The sequence below is a fragment of the Monopterus albus genome, unplaced genomic scaffold, assembly GCF_001952655.1.
Source record: "Monopterus albus unplaced genomic scaffold, M_albus_1.0 scaffold16.1, whole genome shotgun sequence".
NCBI classification, from domain to species: domain Eukaryota; kingdom Metazoa; phylum Chordata; class Actinopteri; order Synbranchiformes; family Synbranchidae; genus Monopterus; species Monopterus albus.
In genome coordinates this window covers 302,554-327,002 of record NW_018127896.1, presented here as the reverse complement: position 1 = coordinate 327,002, position 24,449 = coordinate 302,554, and the positions used below count along the sequence as shown (strand labels likewise).

Sequence of the window (24,449 nt, the reverse complement as noted above, 5' to 3'; positions counted from 1 at the left end):
GAAAAAGAAGAGGAATCTCAGTTACCACTCAGTGTAAAATGTGTCAGGGGGAAATGAAGTGGGTGTTTAACTTCTGATGCATTTTTACAAGAGTGTGTGACTCTCAGCATGTGTGTGTGTGTGTCTGGATGCCACATTTGTGTGAGTTTTCATGCTAACACACTGTTAGAAACAGACACTGCGCTGGACATGTGGACAAAGTGTCATGTCCTGACCAGTGTGCAGACCTTAGCAGCAGAGAAGAGCTGCTCCATCTACACCCAGTGAAAACATGTGAGCGCGTCTGGATGGAAACACAATCAGTCAAACCACATCTGCTGTCAGCCAGCTGTCAAGAACATCTGCTCATCAACGAGCTGTAGATGAGCTGGAGCTCAGCTGATACCAGTGAGGGAGGAGGCTGCTGCTACATGAGGAAAGCAAGAAGCAGCTTGAAGAAGCCAAGTCTGATGTGACGGACTCTGGGTGCGAGTGGCAAATGAGAGAGATGTGAGGCTGCAGAGGCAAGCACACAGAGCGTTAGTGAGGAGGGAGAGAAGAGTGAAACAGGTGTTAGACCAGGAAAGCCAGTGGAAGCAGGTCCCACTAAAAGCCATAAATCTGTTTGTTTGCAGTTTTAGTTGGGCGATGCGTTGTGCAGGTGTCACTTTTCTGTCAAACGCTGCTCTTTTCCAACCAAGCAACCAGTGGATTCATCCAGAAAGCAACCAGCAGATGGATCCAAAATCAACAACATCATCAGTCATGTATGGGACAGTTCAACACTAAGAGCAACCTGATGAAATCACATTTTAATACTTTTAATACTTAACATTTCCAGTGCAGGACTTGTACTGGAGTATTGTTACAGTGTGGTGTTAGTGAGGATTTTATAAAGTACAGGATCTGACAGTTTTGATTACGTACTGAACGTTTCACATGTTTAACCATGATGAAACCATGCTGTGACACCGTCACAGCACTGTCACTGAACAATTAGCAGATGTGACTTCACTGAACATTCCTCGTTGCTTCATACGAGCAGTTTGTCTCTTTCAAAAACTATTTTTGGATAAAAAGAAATGGGATGCAAGAAAGACAGAGGACATTTGGCTCCAGCTCTCTGTCCCGGATGTTCCTGAGATTCCTTCTGTTTGATCTCAGCAGCCTCTCAACACAGTGTGTGTGTGTGTGTGTGTGTGTGTGTGTGTGTGTGTGTGTGTGTGTGTGTGTGTGTGTGTGTGTGTGCATGCAGCGGTGCCCTTACCTGACTTGACGCTGCAGTGGATGTGGGCTTTGGACTCATAGTAGACCCAGTCGAATCCGGCCTCCACCGCCAGCCGCGCCAGCATGGCGTACTTGTTCCTGTCTCTGTCTGAGGTGGTGATGTCCACCGCTCGGCCCTCGTAGTGCAGCGACTCCTCCGAGTGGTGGCCGTCCTCATCCCAGCCCTCAGTGACCCGCAGCCGGACCCCGGGCCACAGGTTCATCACAGAGATGGCCAGAGAGTTCAGCTTGTCTTTGCAACGCTGCAGCACAGGAGACAAATGATCTCATCTTTGTTAAAGTATATTCATGCCCACATAAGGGAGAAATGTTGTGCAAACACAGTGACAAACATACACAGTGAATACAACGCATGGCTAAAAGTGTGTGAACAACCACATGGCTGTGACACTGCAGCAGGAAGTGTTGGAAAGGACCTGCTCACCTCCATCATGTTTTCATATCGCCTCTAGACACAAAACAACACTTCTGCCTGAGAAAACACCAGCAGGTCACAATTGTCTCACCACTTATTAATTTGTCGAGTTTTCCAGAGGGCTTTTATTCTGAAAGGCCTGCAGTAAAGTGCCCCTCACACTTCCTGAGCCAAGCAGCTGACTATCGAGGTTTTAATTCGAATTTATTTTGTGAAGACTGTTTGCACTTTGAGTCTCCTTTGTTTATAGCCTGAGTACATGTTAAGTTAAAATGAAGGTGATGACAACTAATCACTTAATAGTTCATGTTTTCTATTCATTTTCTCTGTGTCTCACAGTCTCCTCACATGGTGAAACCCAGCTGCCTCCTGATGCTGCACTGAGCCCAGACTCTAAACCCAGAAAGCATCAGAAAAGCCTAGAGTCTTCACAAAGACCCATTCTACATCCATGTACTTCACCAAACCTCTGTGGCCCCCCATCACCCCGACCTCCCTGTGGCTTCAGCCTTCCCACAATGCATCCCTGCTGTCCCAGCCTGATGTTTGCTCTCTGTGGTGAATAAGGGAGCCGGGAGGCGCTGCTAGGGGTCCTCAGGGTCCCTCTAAACATGGAGTCTGGTCAGGGTGAGCAAACAGAAGGGGAAAGAACCCACTGAAGGGCTCACTAGACCCCAGCTGGTCTAGGCTGTCCTGTGCATCTCCCCCACAGTCTTAATATCTCAGGTGACCTTTCAAATACACCTGCTCTGATGTTGGTCATCAATATCTGACCCACTGGGTCTACTGGTATTTGGAAAGTCTAGAAAAGCCATAAGATTATTTTTTATTTTATCCCATTCATGGGTGCAAAGAACCAAAAGGTGACAGTGGGACAGGACATGGTGTCTCTCAGCTACACTCCCCCTCCACGACTCTCTGCTGCCTCCAGCCCTTCTGTTGTTCTTCCAGCTTCTCCACCCTGTGTTGTCAACGTACGGTCTGTAAATTAGCTCCACCTGCCACCTAGCCAAGGATAAAAAAGTCTTTCCGAACTCTGTCACTATGGCAATAAACACAACACATGCTGAGAAGACATTAACAGTTGGAACGTGTCCTCTGGGGGAGTATTTCGAAACACTCTACTGATCAACCTGAGGAGGGCGCTACTTCACAAACAAGATAGGGTATTTCAACATATCATCTGTCCACATCTGGCTGCATTTCACAGGAATCCCAGGGTGAACATTCAGGAGGCAGTTGGCCACACAGAGGTGAGAGTGCTCAAAGCGTGAAGCGTTGAGGCTTTGAATGAGGAGAGATTCTCCAGACGATCGTCCCTTTTCCTTTAACCTGACACCTTGTTTCAACACAACACTGCACTGTCACTGGATAAATTTAAGAGCAACCGTGTTGACCAAAGGGGAGCTGCATGAATGAAAGTCAGAGTCTGTCAGCCACCACTGGCTGGACTTTGATGGATGAGGCTGTGAATAATGACACAGATTGGTCTCATTAATAAACATTGGCTGCGACTCAAACATGAATGGTGGCGCTGATTTTGACCAGAGCTCCAACAAATAAACGTGAACTGGGTCAGATTGAACAAGTTTTTAAATGTTTACTGACTGCATCTCTTCATCATTTCTAACTTTAACCCAGTGGTTCTACTTGTTCGATTGTAATAAAACTCAGGGAGTGGATGCATTTTGGCTCTGTCTCTTTTTGTGCCATTTGTACAACGTACAGTCAAACAGCTCAGTAGCTCTGTGGACAGGAAACAACCAAAAGGTCAAACCAGCAAACTTTAATAACAAACTCCGCTCACATCTGGTCTCTGGTCCATTAAAGGTCAAAGTCTCAGAACTTTCAGGCCACATCTGCTCTGATTTGGACCAAAGCTGAAAGTTTAATCTTTAGGCTTTGCTTCAATTTGCTGACAGATCGAGTAAAAGAATGAAAAACTGCAGTTATTAAAGTGTTGTCTGGTTTTCCTGCGGCCTCTGAATGCATGTCTCATTCATGAATCTCAGCCCATTAAGCCTGAAAACTGGGATTAAACCTTATAAATGTCTTTTTTCACTCTGGCTGTGATAAGAATAGCTCGTGGCTCAGTGGCCACAGATGCCTTTTCACAACGTGGATTTTAACGTCTCGTGTTTTCTCTCTGCGGTCACGGCAGCGAGCTGGACTTCATAAATCAGACGATAGATTTAGTTGGTTTTCCTTTCAAGGTATACAGATCGACGGGGTTTCAGCACCAAACCGCTGGCTGCACAAACACAGGCTGACAACACCTCCACTGAGCAGGGCCTTGAGTGTCACGAGGCGTCTACAAGTCTTGTCAGCAAATGCTAAAGATTACTTTCCAATGCATGCGATTGGCTGGAAAAGCTTCTTCTTCTTTAATCGTTTAAGGCCACGGAGCGATTTGGCTTTTTGGAAGAAGTGTATGTATCATATCGTAGAGAAACCCCTGAAATTCGTGAAAATGGGTTGGAAATAAATGTACCAATTAGGCACTTTGTGTATTTCTTTGTGTGTACTGTGAAAGTTAGAGTTGTGTGCATTAAATGTTAAATGACACTTTGCAGCATCTCAGTCCGGAACAGTCTGTAGCAGGAGCGCCCAGGAAAAGGCCAATCAACAATCCGTCCCATTAAGACCCAGGTGAAGAGGTTCTTTTTGCACGTGTGCGCTGTCAAAGCAAACAAGGAACTACACAGAATAGAAAAGACAATCAGGGGGCTGTGCCCTGCGGTTTGGAGCCCGTACATTGCGTGCAGGTCAGCACCGCTGACGCGCAGCGGCTCTGGGCGCGCTGCAGAAAAGAAGTGCTGTTTGGAGGAGACGATTCATCTCGTTGTCTGAATTGATCATTTCATTAACAAGATGCAGGGGAGCTGAGCTTACGGTCTTTGCGTTTCCTGCTGTTGGACATTTTGGATTCATTTTCTGAGACAAGTGAAAACATATTTGAGAGAAAGTAAAATCCCCACTGGTGTTCGGAATTTAAAACTCACGAATGAGGTTCATCTGGGTTAAGACAAACACCCACACATGCAGATGTTGCCTTTACTGACACTGTGTCTGGTGCGTTTGTACACTCTCCGGAGGAGAGTGCGCGCAGGGAGGTGACAGCTCCTGACGGGAGTGCGCGTTTTCATTCCCCACGTGGGTCTGTGGACATAAACGCTGCCACTCGGGGAGGAAGCCCGCGGTCACAGGAGCCAGATATAAATACTTTATTCCTGTGGAAATTGGGAGTCAAATAAATTCCACCTGGGCCCACATCAGTGACTTAGTCGTAAAATGTATGACAGTCCAAAGGCGACAGCTAATTCTGGCCAGTCGGGCTAAAAACGAAAACGGTAAACACGAGTCCACGCTTGACCCGGGCTTTGACCAAATAGGACTTTTGGCTGGTTTTCCACCAAAATACATGATGTAAAACAGAGCACACAGTGTTGTAATTAAGAGCGACCGCTGTTCCGTGGAGTTTGAGACGGGGTTGCCCTCTTTTACGCATGAGCTGCCCACAGTGAACCTCCGAAACCTCATGTGGAGCAGAAGAGCCGAGCTCTGATTAAATCCGCACCTCCAGCATCAGAAACAAACCCAGTGTGTCAACGAGCAGCAGGCTTTTCGATCTGCCTGGAGGAGTTGTACACACGGACACCAGTGGTTTTCACAGAGCAGCACTGCAAAGAAATTCCACCGTTAACAAATTTTCATGATCAAAATGATTAAAATAGTCATTTCATCTAATGGAAATGAAAATAATCTTCCAGGAGAGCTGCCGTCGAATTAGGAGGCAGTTTGGGGAAAATCAGCACAAAAACCAGACTTTTCCCTTTAAATGCAGTTTCTTAAGAGAAAGGTGTGTGAAACGTGATTTCGTTTGTTAAGACTGGTTTGGTTGCAGTGACGAGCCTTGAGTCAACATGAAATACGGAAAAGATAACGGCGCCTATGTGTTTGCAGAATGGCCAAAGTGCATCCTTTAAGCGCACGACAGTAGCTCTTAAAAAAGCCGGTCGCAGTGCTGAAACCCAGGCTAAAAGGCACTACGGTAGCCAGGAGGGTTACCTGTGTCATCATGCGGTCTGCACCTGTGTTCTCCTCATCTTTGAAGATGATGTCGGGGTTGTAGTTCGGGGTGAGTTCCTTGAAGCGGTCTGAGTTCCGGGTTATTTTCCCTTCGTATCTCCCGCTGGCACCTAAAGTCTTCTCGGCCACGTTTGGGCTGAACTGCTTGTAGGCGAGCGGCACAAGCTTCCTCGGTGACCGCCTCTTGCCGTAGCCTCTGCCCGGCCCGCAGCCCTCGCTGACTGGCGAGAGGAAAAAGGCGCACCCGGCGAGGCAGGTCACCAGCGTAGGGAGCAGCATTCCGCCCCGGGGCCGGTGTGTCACCCCCGGCGGGTGGCCAAACTGTCACGGCTGTATGTCTTTTGATGTATGCCCGCCCCCTCCCCCTGCGTGGGTTACAACTTTAGAGTGGAACTAACAGAGCAGGACTCATCCCCAAGTCCCCAAAAGTCGCCATTCCCGGCGCGTAAAAGTAGCCAATGTGCCGCTGGAGACGAGCTGGGCAGACTTAAACCTGACCTCTGCGCCGCTGACACTCCTGTCCTGACGGCACACGCAGGCAGGGGCATAAATAGGCGAGGTGAGTTTATCTTGGCAGGCAGGTTCAAAGCGCTCTCTCTGTGTCAGAGCTGTGAGAAACAGACAGACACGGAGGCGCAAGCGCGTAGGCTGGCTGTGCCTGCCGGGCACGGCGGTCAAAGGGTGTCCCCGCAGCGGTTTCTGCCTCTCGAGTTTGTGCTTAATGCGTCCCTGTGGCGCAGGGCTGTTGGCAGAAATGGAAATGGTAGAGATCCTACTACAGTACAGATGAGGTGCCGCGGGAGAAGAAGAAGACCGCGCCCTGCAGGACCTGCCCTCTGCTCCGTCCTCTCCTCCCCTCGGCCGCCGCCTTCTGTTTATTGTCAGCCAAGAGGACAAACACCGATCGCCGAGCCACGGGCTGGGGCGCGCTCACGGTTCTTTGGCCCTTGGACCCTGGCCCTCAGGTCAAGACAGACGAACAAGAGTGCAGGTGCGCGCGTTGAAGCCTTATTTCTCCCAGAGTGACATAGCAGTCTGAGCTGCAGGTGAGGAAGGAACAAGCCTCCGACTACAGAGCGGCACCTACATCTGCTTTGTCACAATCCTACAGCAACAGTGGAGTAGCCCTCACACCACCTGGAAAGCCCTCATGGACCCTCTATGGCCCCACTTTTGAAATAGAAAAATCAGTCTGTGAAGCTGAAAACACTTCCAGTTATTTAGGGGTGAAATACACTACTGTACAGTCAACTCCCCTTTGAACCTGAGCTGAAATTGTTTTTGAACCTGAGCTGAACCTGAAATTTCAGCAATTTCCTACATTTCCAGGAACCCCCTTCCCAACCCAGCAGGGGAATGGACTTGAAGTCTGCACAGTGTGTGGTACATGTAAGCAGACAGTACAGTGATGAATGAAGGCGAGATGTGCATTGTCTATGCAGAGGTCTGAAATCGGTTTTGGTTTAAGCCATTTTCCCGCCACAATCAACCAACCAACTACCTTGATTTGTCAGATATTCCCAATTTGTTGGGAGCAACCCTGGTTGTTGCTCTTTCTTTGTCCCACTCGCTCTGTGCAAAAGACGCCACCTCTTCACTCTGGCAGCCACTGGTTCAGACCTTTAGCTGCCCAGGGCTCCTCCATGGCTGTTTGACATGACTACTGGTGGCTGGAAAGACTTTTCTTCTAACCTTGGCTAGGTGGCAGGCAATTTACAGACCATACTTTTGACAACACAGGGTGGAGAAGTTGGAAGAACAACAGGAGGGCTGCAGGCAGCAGAGGGTCATGGAGGGGGGTGTAGCTGAGAGACACCACAGCCTGGCCCACTGTCACTGGGTTTATCAGACTCTGTGGAGGGGCCAGAAGTTGGTATGAATAGCACATAAATACACTGTGATAGAATATTTCATCCATATGCAAACTGGGCACACTGGAAATATCTGGACATGATGTCACACTGTGAACATTTGACCACGTTACTAAAAATACAGGAGCAGACCAGAGAATTAAGCCTGAAATGATCAGTACCTGCTGTTTGTGGTGCGACAGATCTCTGGGGTCAACGTGCCCAGCTGACAGATGAGCGGGTCCTGAGCTGTGGATCGCTGCTGTGACTTATGGCAGAGGAAGGGTCCGGTTTCAGCGACAGAGATACGACACCCCCCAAGCTGAGCTGAGCCCTGGTTGCTGATGTCAGACCCTCACCAGAGGCCAAGCTGGGGTCTGAGGACCACCAGGGGCCTTCAGTGGCTGACAGGGACCCAGAGCCAAATTAAGTCTGACTGATTTCTGAGGGCACTGGTACTTCTTTACTGCTACTGAGTCCTGCTTCTGTACAATATCTTGATCATATCTACATATTACCAGATCTAAAGTAACTGTACTGCTTAGACATTTTGTATACGTCTTGTCTATGTACATAATCGTTTCCCTTCTCTGCTGTTGATTACCTGTGATGCACAACAAGCATTTCAATGTACAGCCATCACTGACACTTTTTGCATATGACAAATAAACTGGAATAAACAGCACCTTTATCAAGTTGACATGAGAGGCTGGAAAGTAAATAAAGAACAGGCAATACTCTGTTTTATGGCACCTTACTTTCTTCCTGGAGGATTGCTGGTATTTCTCTGACATTTCCTAGAGAGAGGGTTATATAATGTGGTACTGACTACAGCCTGGAACATGACCAGGTGTACCTGCTCCTTTCATCTAATTTATAATGTTTTACCATTTACATGAGAAACAGAAGCAGCCATTAACTCCTAAGGTAGGAAAAACAGCAGAAACTCTTAATTTTTTTACAAGTCTTGGTACTTGTTAACCCAGTGATTCTTTTACTGTCCATTAATCTATCGTTTGGGCTTTAAACCATCAGAACAGTAACTTCAGCCATCATAACAGCTTAGAGCATGAGGTCACTTCACCCCAAACCCAGTACCACAAGACCAAGCATGCAGCTAATTCTAACATCTGACAACCTGGAGTAACCAAACTTTTGCTTGAGAAGGAAACGATTATCAATTTTCTTTCAATTAACTAACTGATTGTTGACTAATGGCTGCAGCTGGAGTGGCACTGCTGAGCTGTACCTGCTCACCACAGTGGATCCCTCACAACTGATGTACAACAGTTTGTCCTCCACAGCCGCGTGGGAAACCTTCAAAGGGTACATGAGAGGAAGCTGATGTAAATGCTGTCATGTGCTCATGTCTGTATGACCAGGCCATGTGACCAGCGGCTCCAGCTTCACTTTCTGATACACTTCAGGCGGGTCAGTGAAGCCCTGGTGATCATTTATGACCTTTAAGACAGGATCAATGATTAAACCCTTGCTAACACCCTCGTCACATCTTTTGCAATTCTTCACAGCCTTTTCCAGGAAACGGCCTGAGGATCACTGGGAAATCTAATTCAAATGAATTACTAAAAACTATCTGGTGTGTGTGGTGCATTTCCAGTAAAACTGCAGCCACTTTCCAGTAACGCCAGTCACACACACACAGTAGAAATCCTCAGAGCTGTGTAGGCAAACAGTGACTTTTCAACTTACACTTCAATAGCATTCCCCAGATACTGCAACACCTTGAGTCAACATTTCATCGTGATCTGAAAAAAGGAGAGCGGTGGCTCCGTCGGCCACTGTCGGCCCATTACAGTGTGTTTACAAGGAAAACATTTCACCTGCATCCAGGAAGATGACTTGGTGGTTTTAACACAAAAGGAACAAATATAAACACTTCTGGATGCCTGTATTAAAAAAAAAAAAGTAAATTTAATTAAAGTGAAAGTTTATGGGATAAAACAGCTTTTGAAAAAAATCAGTGCTAGAGCAGATCATGTCTGTTGTAGAGTCATGTCTCCTCGTTCACTGTCTTACTGTATTTTCACCATTTCTTGAAGCTGATTTTGTGAATAAAAAAACAAAATTATTGTTCCATCTTTAATCAACATCAGTGTTCAGATAAAGCTCACCAGATTCTCATTTGAATGTAAAAGCTAATAAAAAAACTGGATTAAAAGTAACTCAAACTACAAGCGTCCTCCTTCAAAGTAAAAGCCTAAAAAAGCCTTTAAAGGCCTGTTCTAACATTTCTCCAATAAAACCGTTTTTATAACCAGAGTTCTTAGCAGCATGTGCGTCCTACTGCTTGTGCTCATCTGAACAGTCCGACGCCTTTCTTCTTCTTTGGTTTGGAGGGTGGGCGCTCAGTGTGCTTGGACGTGACTGACAGAGACTGTGGAGGACAGAGATTTGATTTTAGCATTGTTTACACTTGTTTTTTTTTACACTCTAATGCTCTTTACCCTGTCTGTCCTGTCTCCTACATAACATTTAGAGTACTTAGCTTTACCCAATTTCCTGATTTGTTGATTCATCTTGGTGTTTATTCAGCAAAGCCTTTAATTTATATATTTTTACAGTACATGTTTTTTTTTTTTAAACACATTTTCACCAAATGCTTTGCTTTGCTTACCAGTTTTCTATAGGTATCTCTGGAAACACTGGTCTCTCCACTAGAAACTGAGCTAAACCACATGAACCAGTGAATGTTTAGTAAAGAGGCTGCACTACACTGTTTTTGTTAGCAGACATATTTCACCACATGAGGTTTAGCTGCAGCCACTGGATGCCCCTGTGTATTTAAAAATGCCTCCATGTCTGTCACAGTTTCTGCCAATGTCAAAATGTCAGAATTAGCATGACAATCCACATTATAGTCAGTGGATGAGTTTAAGTATGACTGGGTGAGAGTCTGCTCCTCATTAACAGTCAGGTACTTGTGGTGCTCTTCATCCTGTCGATGTGTATGAAGCTACCGTACCTGCTGTGCTGCGGCTCTGTCGGCCATCTTGGCTGTGGGAACGTCCATCTTGCTGTTCTGTTCTCGCTCCTTCTCCGCTGGTTTGCTGCCAACAGATGCAGCACCTGGAGGATGAGAGGTGTTGATCAAAAAGGGTCATACCTGTGTGTACGACTGACTCTCACTGGTGCAGAGAGCTGCTGTCCCAGTCTGAACTGGCAAATCACTTCTGCTGATTATGGGTAAGGCGTTACATCCATCCAAAGGACTCCAACAAAGGTCGGGTACTACTGCAACTGGAATCTTATTTTCAGCGTAAAGCACGTTGTAACTTTAAGACAAGTGTTATTACTGAAATCTACAGAACTTGTGTTTATTCTCAGTGCCATGTGGATTTGGTTTCCCCACATGCTCTTCCGCAGGAACATTGGACAGTCATGTGATTCACTCATTTATAACCTTCACCTTCATTTAACCAACACCACTTCTGGCCATTCATTAATTATTTAAGCTATCTAAAAGCAAAAATATCAAACCCTCTCTGGTTTGTGCTTCTGAAATGCGAGGCTACTTTTCTCTTTTCTATCATTGCAAATTTAATATCTGCAGGTTCCGAAAACACTGGGAAGTTGTGGACATGATGAACATGATCCAGAAGTTGCAGAGAAGGTTTGCTTGTGGAGCTAAAAGTAACTGCTTTGCATCCAAATACTGAACTGCCAAGAAACTCCTGATGTAAATGGTGTACATGAAATTAGATATATTGGGTTTCTGTCCTGTCCTCAAATTAAAAACTGCAGAATCCGAACAGATAACATGATTGTTTTAATGTGTGAAGCTCTAAGTAGCAGGAGCATCCTGCACTTTGAATCCCACACACCTGGAGATGGGCTGGGCTCAGGCACCTCAGGAGCAGTGTGCTCCTCCTCAACGAAGCGCTCCTCAGACAGTTTACGTTTTCGTGTACTTCTGTGAGTGACGACAGCAGTGTACAGGTGCTGCAGGTCGGGGTTGAAGCCCAGAGTGTCCTCCTGTTCATAACACAGCTGAGGAAGAGCCTGAAGGGAAGAGAGAGACACAGAGGTGTGGAAGGTAAATGAGGGAGCACCGGGTCCAAACTGAAAGCTGAGCAACTGACAGGTGCAACACATCTGTGTGAACATCTGCAGGAGGGCCGTCTGTCTCGGCTGTGTTTGGTTTCAACTGTAGAGAGAACAACACAGGTGTGTTCAGCTGCTGGATCAGACTGGAAACATGGAGGTGGTCTCTTCATCTAAATCTTTCGACTAGTAGTGCAGAAAATGATGGACTCCAAAGTTTTGTTGTCAGTTTTGTCTAAGACACATAACCAGTAGAATGACACGCTAGCTGACTGGAAAGAACATCCGCTCAGCTTTGCAGCTGCAATGTTAATAAACTCATGAAAATTAAAAATATATCATTTGGTGCACGAGCCTGAAACATGATTTCAGGTTTCAGCCGCAGCTTGGTGCTTGGGATCTGTTTGTGTCAAGGCCCTGCTGTGCGAGTCATGTCTGTGATACAGGGAGTGCCGCGGCAGCGATAACCCTCTAATCAAAGCCGCATTATTGGCATAGCTGAGCACAGGTAGAGCAGGAACAACCAAAGCACACACTGGCTCCGATGGCCACGGGCCTGACAGATAAGGCTGCATGTTAACTCATGCGACATTATGCGAGCGCACGGCCGACGCTTAGAAAAACACGTACTCACTAAACCTCGCTTTTTTCTCCAATGAAGACAAACTCTCCAAATTAGCTGCTCAAATATTGACCAGGTAAATCGGTGGTCTCACACTGGCTGTCGGGGCAGAGGGGCTCTGAACACACTGTGGTCAGGTTTTGAGGTTTCACATTGATTTATTTTTGTTATTTGTTTGTTTAAATATCGTAAAAATAAATGTATGCTCTGGGGAGGCTTTGCTCTGCTTTTGGCACAGAGAAACCAATGTGCAGCAGAAAGCAGACCTTATTCTCTCTTTTTATTCACATTTTCCCCCTCCCCCTGCACCCCCCCCCCCGGCTGCTCTGAGGTGCTAAACCTTATGTGATAGTCTGAAGCCCCTCTACTATGGTTTTACTTTTTTACCAAGATCATGAACATAAATGATCAAGTGTCCAAGTGTCCTAAAGATTTTCATAAAATCAAACCCTGTTTCTGATTGTACTTATGATTTACATTCAGTTTTTTGCTGTTAGGGTGAATGTATTCAGCATTTTGCCATAATGAACATGTGCTAAAAAAAGAACTAAGTAACCCCTGAAAACAGAAAGCCTTTCTTCCATGACAAAAATAAGATGAGATGTGACTAAAATCAATATTTGAAAGCAACATAACTACATCATGAGGCATTGCCAGGAAATGATTCATGTACGTAGTCCAGTGTTCCTGTAGCTGGTTGTGGTTTTATCAGTGTTCACCCTGCTCCACCCCATTTAACTAGGACCCCAACAATGAACATGCGTTTGAATTTCACCAAAAACTGAAACATCATGACCTTTATAAAGACAGAGGGCTGGTACCTAATAAACTGCTCACTGAGTGGCAACCTAAGTTTTAATGTCATGGCAAAATCACAAGATTAAAATAAAATAAAATAAAAAAAAACAGACCTACTAGATCAAATTAAGTGACAGAGATAAAGGATGGATAAAAAAAAATCAATATGTACAGTAAATCAAAATGATCAATATTACAGTATATCACTGCTAGTTTGACTTAACAGGTTAAAAATTAGGAGACAATTCTTATAAGTCTGAGTTAGTATATTTACTAAGTCAGCGTTTGTTGGACATTTAATGTCTGTATTTGACAGCAGCAGTGAAAACAAAACAACACAAATGCAAGTCAACATTTTCATGAGCGTCTTTTTTGCCTCTCACTCTACAGAACGTATGGTTTTCTTATCTAGGAACAAATAGGCTTCTGTTGCCCTGTATTTTGGGACAGGTACAAAGAGGCTACAGGGTGGAAACACAGTAAGCAGGTGACTGGGATCTTCTGCTGCTGAGCAGACAGGAAATGCCAGGTGAGGAATAAAAAGACAATTACAGCAGGTCAACAACCTGGAAAGCTCCTCCCTGCTTGTAACAGAGCAAAGTCCTCTGACCATGGAGAAAACAGTGCAGGGAGGAGGAGGCTTTCACCTGGCAGCCACAGTAAAGCATCCTGTGTGGGGAAGGTGACGAGGGGCTGGGGTTGTGTTGGTGTTTCTCTATTATTAGCAGGTAAACAGCTCTACTGCTGCTGTTTTGTAAAGAGGGGTGGGAGGTCTGGTGCCAGAGAGTCTCACAGTAGCTCAACTCTCCTCCTCGTCTCTCGCTGACCTCATGTTTACATCTTCTCATTCATCTCGGCCTCCGTTTCTCTCGCTGTGACCTCAGCTTCCTGAAACCGGTGTGCCACTAGAGGACCAGAAGGCCACGGCCTTGGAAAATAACTGGAGGATTAAAATGCTCAAGCACGGGTGAAGAGGTGCAGGAGCACAGGCCGATCTGACGCGATGAGGTCAGAATGATTGAGTTTTAAGAGGGCGCAGAAACCAGTGCACTCCAGACCTCAAACCTCCAGATCCCGTCTCACTTGTCCATCTAGTGAGGCACCGACTGAGCTGTTGGTTGATCTGTAAAGACTCTTTATTCCTAATTGTATGCACGGATTGACTACTGAACAGGCCCAAGGGTCCCTAGACCACAGAACTGTGAAACAAGTGTCAACTTTGTCACTAGAAAGTCAATCAAATGACTACAAAAAGTTATAAAAAGCCACAAAACAGGAAAAAACTGATGCACAACAAGTACAAAGAGACAGAGAAGACCCCAAAGGCAGCAAAAAGTCTATAAAAATGTGCCAAACAACAAAAACAAAGACACAATACAACTAGAAAGAGATGCCTAACTAGCAAAATAACAGGCAACAGCTGCAAAATGACTATAAGGAGATGGAAAATTAGTACAAATTAACACACAATGGCTAAAAGCAGACAACACAACCCAAAAAAAGACAAACTGACTATAAATCCTGTGGTTGCTCAGGCCATGAGTCTTGCTACTAAAGCGTAGGGGCCTTTTACACATCTCTGCCCAGGGGCCCAATGTTTCATACTCCGTCCATGATGTACTGTAGGTAGAAACTTGTCAATTAAAATGAGAAGACACAAAACACACCATGGATCTTGTATTCGCTCCCATGTGCAAGTTTTTAGTAAAAAATATTAAGCAGAGAAGGAACATTTGGGTTTGTTTTTACACTCCAATATTGGCCCTAAAAGTCTCACCCTGTGTCACTCATACATTTAAACAGGCCTTAGAAATCTCCTCTCTCGGGTTTGAACTGCAGAAATTCATCTTCTGTCAGCCAAAGATTTGTTTATTTTAAAGCTGGTTCAGTTTCGGCTCAGTGCACCGCACATTTACACACTACGGCTACAACCTGAAGTGTTAAGGGTCACAAATCTCCGTCTTACAGCAGGCGGTTCTGGCAAAACGTGCCCGGCCTGTTCATGTGCCAACAACATGTACTCTCATGTTGCTCACAGTCTCCTGCCGTCTTTGTGGGACGCCGCGCTCTGCCCGGTCCAGGCTGGAGCCAGGCCCGGCGGGCAGCAGCCAGGCCACAGAGGGCCTAATTACAGAGCTGGAGTGGGGACAACCCTGTGGAAACTGTGTGCAACTGTCAGAGGGCACAGGAGGAGGAACATCGACTGTATGGAGACGTTTAGGGCTGTGCCATCTTTTACCTCTGACAGAGGACAAAATGCCGCTACCACTAATGATTAGTATAAGTATCAGATTAACCGTACAGCCTCTAAAATGTCCCCAGAGCTATGGGCGTTTGTGTGACCAGCAGCACACAGTGTTACAAACTGTCCTCGCATTTGAGCAGAGAAAGTCTGTTATCCAAACTCTAGCCAATTCATTTTCTAGTGATTAACTGATCAAGCAGAAATGCACACACACCACAGTGTAAATGAGTGTATGTCAAATGCTCTTTTGTCTTTATTACGAGAGAATTTCTACTCCAGGTGACAAACTCTCCATCAGGCCCAGATGATGCTTTCGTGAGGACTCATAAAATGTTACGATTCTTCTGGGCCAGGCCCAGCTCCATAGTAAATGCATCTGAGCTCTGAACTTCTTAAAAGAACAAAGACTGATCCACCAATAGATGTGTTTAGCCTCTGACACCAGGGCGGAGCATAAATGTTAGAAGTAAGTGAAAACACCAGAAACCTGTGGAGCTCTGGAGACAGATGACCCCACAAATCCCCTGAGAAAGGTCACATGTTCTTGTCCCAAAACAAACATGGCTGCCAACCGAAAAGGGCAAAAAATAAATCAGGAAAACAGCTCCAAGTCTGATGGAGCTCCTGGATGAACAGGTGTGTGCAGGGACTTGTGGGGCAGTGAACTTTGTCAAACAAAGTTATCTTACCTGCTTTTCAGTGTTATCACACCATTCAACGTTATCAGCTGTTGCTGAGATCAGAGATGTGGGTCAGTAGGGCTTTACACCCCATCCTATTTGGCTGCTATAATGGTTGCAATAATAAACACGAAGTGTTCCAGGTTTAGGCACAGAACACACCTGGTCAGGTTCAAGGAAACATGGTGGGTCAAGTTAACATGATGACTTAGTAAAGTAACAACGCTGGCTGTTGGTTGGAAACAGGAAGCAGCTGCTTCCTGTTTAACACTCCTATGTTTTGTAAACAAAAACAAAACAAAACAAACAAACAAAAAAAAAAACAGGATTTGTTTTGTTTATTATCCACAAAATGCAAATGAATGATTGAATATTATGGTCATGAGTTCAGCATCACTTTCATGCTGATGTGTGCACCCCTGGCTCAGATCAACCCCCTCCCCAGCCTCGTCTACTTACCACCCAGGTTCTGAATTTCTCAGGTATGCGAGACTGCTCGATGCCGTTTATGATATACTCAGAAAAAGAGGGAGAAAAAAAAAGAAGAGGAGAAAGGGAAGAGAGCTGCCACCGTTTCTCTCTGGTCTTCTTGTTCATTCTCCTCCTTCAACACTGAATACAGCCTCATGTACACCTAGCCAAGTTCCAGATAAAAGGACAAACCACCCAGTGCTGTGTCAGGGTCGTGTCTCCTCTGTCAGAGGTAGGAAACATCCTCCTTCCAAACCAGATCCCCTCAATGTGTCCAACCCACTGTGCCGTCCTCATGAAGCCATTCAGTGACCTAAAGCTGCAGCCATGAGTCAGTTCACTGGTAGAAAATCAACCGGCTGCTATTTAGAAGCAACAGTCACCAACATGTTCTGGTTCCACCTTCTATAATGTGAGGAGCTGATGCTTTTCTTTGTCAGACATGAGAATCAGCTAAGTCTCTGTTGGCTGGACACAATGGGACTTTTCCCCCAGTGTCTGACATTTTGGGAACAAACAGATAAATCAGATCATCAGGACAATGATCATCTGACTGATCATGACACTGCTGTTTGGGTTTCCACTCAGTCAGGAGCTTCCTCTCAGTTGTACTGTACGACACTACTTGAGCCACTGAGGGCCTACCCATGTGTATCAATAAGACTAAACACCAGAACTCTCTCTCAGTGTAGCATAGTCCAGTTGAACAGAAACACAAACTCCAGGCTCACACACTGTTGAACCAACACCTCTGTGAAGCAAACAGTCTGAACACAAACTGAACACCATCACTGTCACGAAGCAGGACTGAGTCTGAAACAGGTGTCCCTAATAAAATGACAACTGTCCACATAAAACAAACACATTGGAGCAGACACTGTGAAGCTATCAAGGAGCGTGGGTCGTGTTCTTCCAGCAGTCAAAGTGTGTATTTTGGACGCCATGAGCCACTGTGGTCGCTGCATGAACAACAGAAGCTTCCTGCCCTGCTCTTAACTTAGAGCCTCTGGCTGAAGCAGATAGATATTAGGATTTGACTCCTCATGGCGTGCCAGCGCAGGCCTTCATGTGGAGCACGACGTAGCATTTAAGCACAATTTCTTTACCCGCTTGAGTATATAAACATTACAGATGGAAAACCTACATCTCTGCACTCTGATTCCCATTCAGTTTCACTCAACACCAAACATGAGGAGAAAAACCTTCAATTTAAGCAAGAAAAGCGGGAAGTTGGAGTGTGGGACGCCAGACTTAGAATCAGTCGTGATTCTGTGCAGCTCAGGTCTCATATTGTTACACTGCAGTCTCATGCAACAGGAAGCAGGCGATGTTCCCAAACGGTGAGTTCAATTTGGAGCTGACAAGTGTTGACACTGCTGCATGACTCGCTAAAAAGCATGCATCACCAGACCGCGCACACACACATGCACGTAAACATGGAGATAGAGAAAACAGCAGCTCTGAAAACCAAAAGCATGTGTGGAAAGCGCTCCCCTCCACCACACACACACAGAGCCCAAATTTAGACTCTAAAGGAAGCTGATGTGATGCTTGAAGGATTTGAGCCTTTTTTCATCCATGACCAGCTTTAGCCCAAGTTAAACCCAAGTGTGTGCGCATCAGTGGGAAGCGCAGGCTAATTCCATCCATGTAAATGTTGACCGGAGCTGGGTGGGGTGTTTGTGTGGTGACTCGGAGAGGAGGGGCTTCCACAGAAAGCTGCAATTGAAAATAAAAGCTCCTGCTCCTGTCATCATCATCTCTTTCACTGTCCCTGTGCCCTTCACTCTCCTTGGTGTGGGGAACGAAGGCCACAAATGGTGCAAGTGAAGGTATACGTTTGCCGCTGGCACTCGACTCCTAAATAACTGTCCAAACGTCAGAGACATTCAAGTTCAAGGGAGAAACAGTGAAGCTGGCTGGTTTTCACAAGAAGAGAGACGGACAGACTGTGTGCCACCTGTGGCTCTGACCTGTCCGTCCCAGCACTTAGACCTGATTTTAAAGGAGCAGTTGGACATTTTGGGAATTAGTCTCATTTGCTTTCTGGCATAGGGTTAGAAGAAAAAGATCCATACTAGCTACAGCTACCAGCTACCAGCTAAGCTAACATAATGCAGTATAAAGACTGAAAACCAGGCTCAGTAAGAGTGACAAATGTGAGGTTGATGAGATGTCAGAGGATAATAACAAGGTGATGTCTTCAAATATAGTTTTGTAAAAAAACAGTTTATAATGATAGAAAACTGAAAAGCTGTTTTACTCAACATCTATGTGCTAGAATTTCGTTGACCTTTTAACCCCGTCTCTTCTTCATGTTTGGGTTACATGATGATAAACTGAGCAAGACGACCATGGAATGTGGAAAAAGCCAGTAAGTGGACCTTGAGTTAAGAATATTATGAACTGTTGAGTACCTGTGCTCAAAGACTCAAGCAGTTAAGCGATGGTAAAAGTGATTTTTCAGCTGACCCACTTGTGCTCCATCAAACCAGTCAACTGGAATAAATATTAGCCAGGCGATCAGATAGAGGAGTTTCTGACACAAGAATGATAATGTGTGGGGTGGGTGCTGCTGTGGACTCAGACAGACAGACACACACACACACGCGCATGCCAGACAAATACTACACACACACTCGCCAAACACCTCCACTCTCTCTCTGATGCAGTGGCCCAGCTCCCTTTGACGCACCTCGCCGACATTTCTCCTAGACACGTTTGGACTTTGGTCTGAAGGCGGCCCCGACACAGCCTGGTGGAATTTGCCAAGGCAGAAGACTTTGATCCACTGAAGCTTTTCTCTTCTTCTTCTATGGTTTCTGACTGCTCACTCGCCTTCCTCTACACTCTCCAACAATGTGATCACCAAAAAGCCAAGCTGAGATCCGCCACTGTGACCCCAAGTTAACTTTCCACCACTTTGCCTACCTGAGCTGGAGCCATCCACCACCTAGAAATGTGATTCTTTCCTGGTTTATCCTCAGTAGGGGGAACAAACTGAACAGTGTGTTCCTGCATGGTCACCGTGGAGGGAAACTTCCCTCTCTGATGTTCACCTTTAAAAGTCCACATGAAATCAGATTTCATATTTTTAGAACAATGAGTCTCTCTCACAGAACAAAGGGCATCACAGCACAACTTGCGTTAGATTTCTATTTATAGACACCTCACTGCAGGTACACAGCAGGTCAGCTGTCAAGACAAAATGAACTAGAGTCCCCCCCCACACACACAGACACACACACACACACACACACACACACACCAGCCAGTCAAGGTGCACATTACATGCACGTCTGTCCAGACTCATAATACATTGTAGTGAAGGATCTGTAAGAAAAATAATTGATATTAAGTGCATTTAATTGGAAGAAATTCCCTCCTGAGATATCACGTTCACAAGAATGGGACAGATGTGAGGCCACTGTGACCTTGACCTTTGACCAAGTTTAATCAGTGTTTAAATAATCCTTGTTTATGCCAAATCTGAAGAAACTGCCTCAAGGTGTTCCTGACATACTGTGTTCACTAAGGGGATGACCTCCAACCTGATGCTAGGGGAAAGCACAGCCTGAATATAAAAACAGACCATGTGTCACCACTTCCTACCACTATGCAAAAGAGAAGCCAAAATATCGTGAATGCAGGCCATCTTACTTTTGTGACACATTTTGCAACCAGATTCTGCTCAGTAGTGACCAGAGGTGGAGCCACCAATCATATGGAACACACCCCTTTCTGTATCATCTAGTAACTTATCCAAAACAAATGTATCCATGTGATAATATCGACCTCAAATTCAAGTTTCAGGAGTCACCTTCTCCAATTAAATCTCCATTCAGATCACATCAACAACTTAAGCTGAGAATCAGGACCTTCAGTATTTGGATCAGTGTCACATTAAGCGGCTACAGCTGTTATTTCATGCATCAGATACAATCAACATTTAAGTCAATGAAAGGAACAGAGAGACTCAGTACTGCAGATAGCTAATGATAAAGGACTCGGAACATGAGCAGGACATTCTTAGTTTATGTAAACCCCAATCACGTCTGAGTTCCCAAATTCTGATATTAGTATCGGCCTCACAGAGCCAGTGCTGGTTGAGATATTTTCATTAGATACAGACTGAAGATGAAAGCAAACAAGAGGCACGTAGACAAGCGAAAACATCAGAGACCTCAGTCAAACTCTTGCACGACTTAAGTGAAACTGACATATCAATAAAAATGAAGCAGACACCTTGGAAATTCCACAGGTACATATGAAATGCTCAGTCAGTTGATCAGGCTCACACAAACAAATAGAGTAGGAGTCAGAGGTCGACACAGGCAGAGATGACAAATTCCACACACTCACTGAAAGTGACCAAGCTCAGCCCATCGTCTGGTAACATTCAGCCAGTCTAAGGTGTGGTGTCTCACTCGGAGGGCCGTCTGGTGTCTGAGCAGGAACAGAGCACAGAGGATGCAGGTGTTTGTGAGTGTGTTGCTGACCTCTCACCTTCGCCAGGAAGTCCTCTCTGTAGGTGTGCTCCTCAAACACGTCCGTCTGCAGCCGCTCTGGTTTCAAACACACACATTTGAATTATGAATCTTTCATAAAACACCCTTCACTGCTACACCTTCACGCCAACCAGGGTGAATCTGAGGGGGCACAAGATGGTCAGAGTCAAACGCTCAGCTTCGTACGCCTTTTATCAATCCTTCACATCAAATTCTCTGACCAGGAACAAGAACTGATTTTTGCATTAAGACATAACCTGTGATGTCAGTGACTTTTATTTAAACCCTCACCTCCTTAAACCCTTGGTATGATGATATGATTTGCTGTAAACAGCCTCAACTTGGTCTTTGTGGTTTGGAATAGCATGAGTGCCAACAGTGTGCTACAAGTCCTGGATATTTAAGGCTCAGAGTTTCTTATCTTCCTGGAGATCACATGATCTGCTCTGGGCTCAGTGCATGTTCTCCACAGGAGTGTACCTCTGCTGAGCGTGGCACCGTTCTCTCTGTAGTCCTGGATCTCTGCATCCTTCCTCCCCAGCATAGCTCCCAGCTGCTCCACCTGACGCTGCAGCAGGCGGCTCATCACCAGCAGGGGGCGCGCCAGCTGCTCACACACCTACAGACACACAGGAGACAGGACAGAGCTGTTACCTGGTCACAGTTATGTCTCATCCATTCACTCACTGCATTCTTATAGGCTCCATCCTTGTGTTATTTTACTGCTGCTTTCACCATTTTGATAACGTGTGCACACCCAGCTGTTTCCTATACAATATAATTTCAATACACGTTGAACAGGGACAGCAGAGAATTATTACGCAACCTGAATTTTCACATCTAGATTTTTCTTCAAACAACGTCAAACTGCAAGTCATACCAAAACCAAAGCATCACAGACTCAAAGCCCACAACGTCACCGTCCTCCAAAACAGCTAGAAACGTGGACTGTACCAGTGTGACGGGGGCAGGGGTGCAATGAAACTCCCAGTAGACGGGTAGCCCAGCCAGCTTGCTCTTCAGCCTCATGCTGATGTCACCGCCGTCCTGTCGGGTCAGGGAGATCTGAGCCTCGCTGTCAGCTCGCTCACCTGACAGACTCGGCCGGACCACCTCACACAGGTGGGAGAAGAAAGCTTTAACAGAGGCTCGCAAACGCCTGTTCAGCTCCTGGGGAAGGAATACAGGAATTTAACACATAAAACAAAGGTGGTCAATTAACATTAAATATCTTTAGATATACACACCTGTGCTCGGCTCTGGATGGCGGCTGAGTCCATCCTCTCCTCCCACACACTGCTCATGTCAGTCAGCAGGATGTGGTATGCTGCGTCTCCAAACCAGCTCTTGGCGAGGAGCTGGAAGCCGTTGATGTTTACAGGAAGCCAGGGACACTGGAGGAGGATGTCGGCGGGGGCTCCACTGGCCTCCATCATGGCAAAATGTATGAAACACACACTAAATGCAACAAACAGAGATTCACAGACGAAGTTAGGACACTTGGATGGACATGAAACTCTGCTGGTTCTATCAGAACAAAACATGAACAACTGTGTCAGAAAAAAGCCAAGACCACAAGTCAACTACAACTCCCAAAGTGCAACATCAAATCACAGAGCTTAAATTAGACTTTGTTGAAAGATGATAAAACATTCAGCTCTGATTGAAACCTCTGATTAGCTGCTTCCTCGTGCACATCATTTGAGACTCATGGGTACTGTAGAAGAGGTGGAAACTAAGTACATTTACTCAACCACTGCTTCTGAAATGTGTGACTTTAGTATGTTTTACTGCCACATATTAAAAACTGAATATCTCTGGGTTTTGGACTGTTGGTCAGACAAAACTGGACATTTAAAGCTCAGGAAAAAGAATTGTTGTATGGTTTCAGTATTGTATGCATTTTATTGTCTGTAACTTGTTAATATTGGGCAGCCTTACAAATGAGGTTATACTTATTTATGGGATGTATTTATGTGGTAAAATATAGTTGGAGCTCTGCCTTAGTAAAGAACACGTTATAGGCTGTATTTACACTCATGACAGTTTCTTTCTGAAGGAAACTATGTTTTGTTTTTTTGTTTAATTACTCACCTATAAGCAATGTGCCCTAGAACCCTGGACTGGGACCTGTTGAAGCCGCGTTACAGACGCCGTCCCGGGGGCATAATCAGCACCTTGCAGCAGGGTGACCACAGTGGCAGCTCCAACGAGCTTCCGGCTCCTCTGTGCCCGTCTGTAATGGGGCTGTTTTCGTGGAAAGAAATCAGGTATTTCTCATCAGCGGCCACCTGAAACACAGTGCGCGTTTCGTGGCTTGACTGGCGCCAATTTGGATATCGCAAAAAATCTAAATCAGTAACTTTATGACTACAATATACAGTCATATAAACCTAGACACAGATGCCAGCGGTTAGAGGGTAGCAAGAGAGAATGTACCTAGCCGGATGTGAAGCGCTGCGTTCTGGCCTTTAAACACAGAATGGCACACCAAACTGCATTCACAAATCTCTCAATTTAAAGTTCTCTTGCTACTCAGCAGACAGCCTAACAAGATAACGTGTTATTTTAGACGTTGTTTACATTGTTAGAAGCTACTCTATTGTTCGGCAACCATCCACACAGTACAATAAGGAATACACTGCAAAAATGCCCACGGAGAGCTCTGCAAACACGCTAGGGTCAACCTAACTACACTGTGGTGGGCAGAGACAAACAACAACAACAACAACAACAACAAACTAAGCACTACAACAAGTGTTGCTTTTTAATGTCTCCTGTGTTCGAAATGGACAAGTTTTAAGCCATGTTTTGTTAGCTAATTCTGGCAAAGACAAATTTAAACCAAATCAATTCAACATATCACTGAATTTAAAGGTCCAATAGTTATAAGCTAATATAGTTATGAGATAGCCTGTGGTTTTAAAACCTAACTGCATTTGTAGAAACTATTCTTCAATTTAGCCAAAATTTCGCTGACACAGTAACCTTAAACGGAGTTTAAAACATGGTTTTAATTTTGAACAGAGAGTACTGTTAGCAACTTCAATACAAAAGAATCTGACGAGCTAAGTTAGCTAGCTGTTGGTTTCTCTGACGTTCTGGACTTCGTCTAACAAAATTAAACAGGTCAGTCATTATTACACCGCACCATTTTGTAACAAATCTAGAGCCTTAATAAAACATATAACCAAGTAAAGAAGAGCTTTAAAAGAACCAACGTTTGCAAGAAAAAAAAAAAAAAACCTACTGTCTCTCCGCCGAATCTTGTTGACACTCGTTTCCAACACCGACATCAAACAACAGCGCATTTCAGTGGTTCCGCTTGTGATAACTTACCGCTTTAAAAATCCACACAAACCGGATTCCTTCCATATACATTTTAAGTTATATGAAATGCTCTGCTATGACAAATGTCAGAAATTTTTCTGTCCTTCATTGTG

The 24,449-nt window shown here is 45.3% G+C and overlaps 2 protein-coding genes across 5 annotated transcripts in view; both read right to left on the bottom strand.

Annotated features, from left to right (window-relative positions):
• Window positions 1–8,559, bottom strand: part of LOC109955659 (Indian hedgehog signaling molecule) — a 12,079-nt gene extending 3,520 nt beyond the window's left edge. Inside the window, exons 1-2 of one of the 2 annotated variants that reach the window (XM_020592051.1) lie at window positions 8,379–8,559; window positions 1,247–1,508 (exon numbers count right to left, since the gene is read on the bottom strand). In XM_020592051.1, the coding sequence (XP_020447707.1) occupies window positions 1,247–1,508; window positions 8,379–8,414 (298 nt within the window). In that variant the 5' untranslated portion in view covers window positions 8,415–8,559. Of the gene's footprint in view, window positions 1–1,246; window positions 1,509–5,749; window positions 6,069–8,378 lie in introns of those variants that run through there. The other variant, XM_020592050.1, reaches the window with a different exon arrangement.
• Window positions 8,560–9,706: 1,147 nt separating this feature from the next.
• On the bottom strand, window positions 9,707–24,354 carry nhej1 (nonhomologous end-joining factor 1). 3 transcript variants are annotated; one of them, XM_020592053.1, is made up of 9 exons: window positions 24,257–24,354; window positions 23,101–23,253; window positions 22,254–22,464; window positions 21,961–22,176; window positions 21,487–21,625; window positions 21,005–21,063; window positions 11,463–11,640; window positions 10,604–10,707; window positions 9,707–10,015 (listed from the first exon to the last, which is right to left on the bottom strand). In XM_020592053.1, the coding sequence occupies exons 3-9, from the start codon at window positions 22,440–22,442 to the stop codon at window positions 9,935–9,937; spliced, it is 966 nt and encodes a 321-aa protein (XP_020447709.1). In that variant the 5' UTR covers window positions 22,443–22,464; window positions 23,101–23,253; window positions 24,257–24,354; the 3' UTR covers window positions 9,707–9,934. The 3 variants fall into 3 exon arrangements, with proteins under 3 accessions (XP_020447709.1, XP_020447710.1, XP_020447708.1); XM_020592054.1 differs by having other exon boundaries at window positions 23,101–23,242; window positions 24,257–24,345; XM_020592052.1 differs by having other exon boundaries at window positions 23,101–23,297; window positions 24,257–24,340.
• Between the last annotated feature and the right edge of the window lie 95 nt (window positions 24,355–24,449).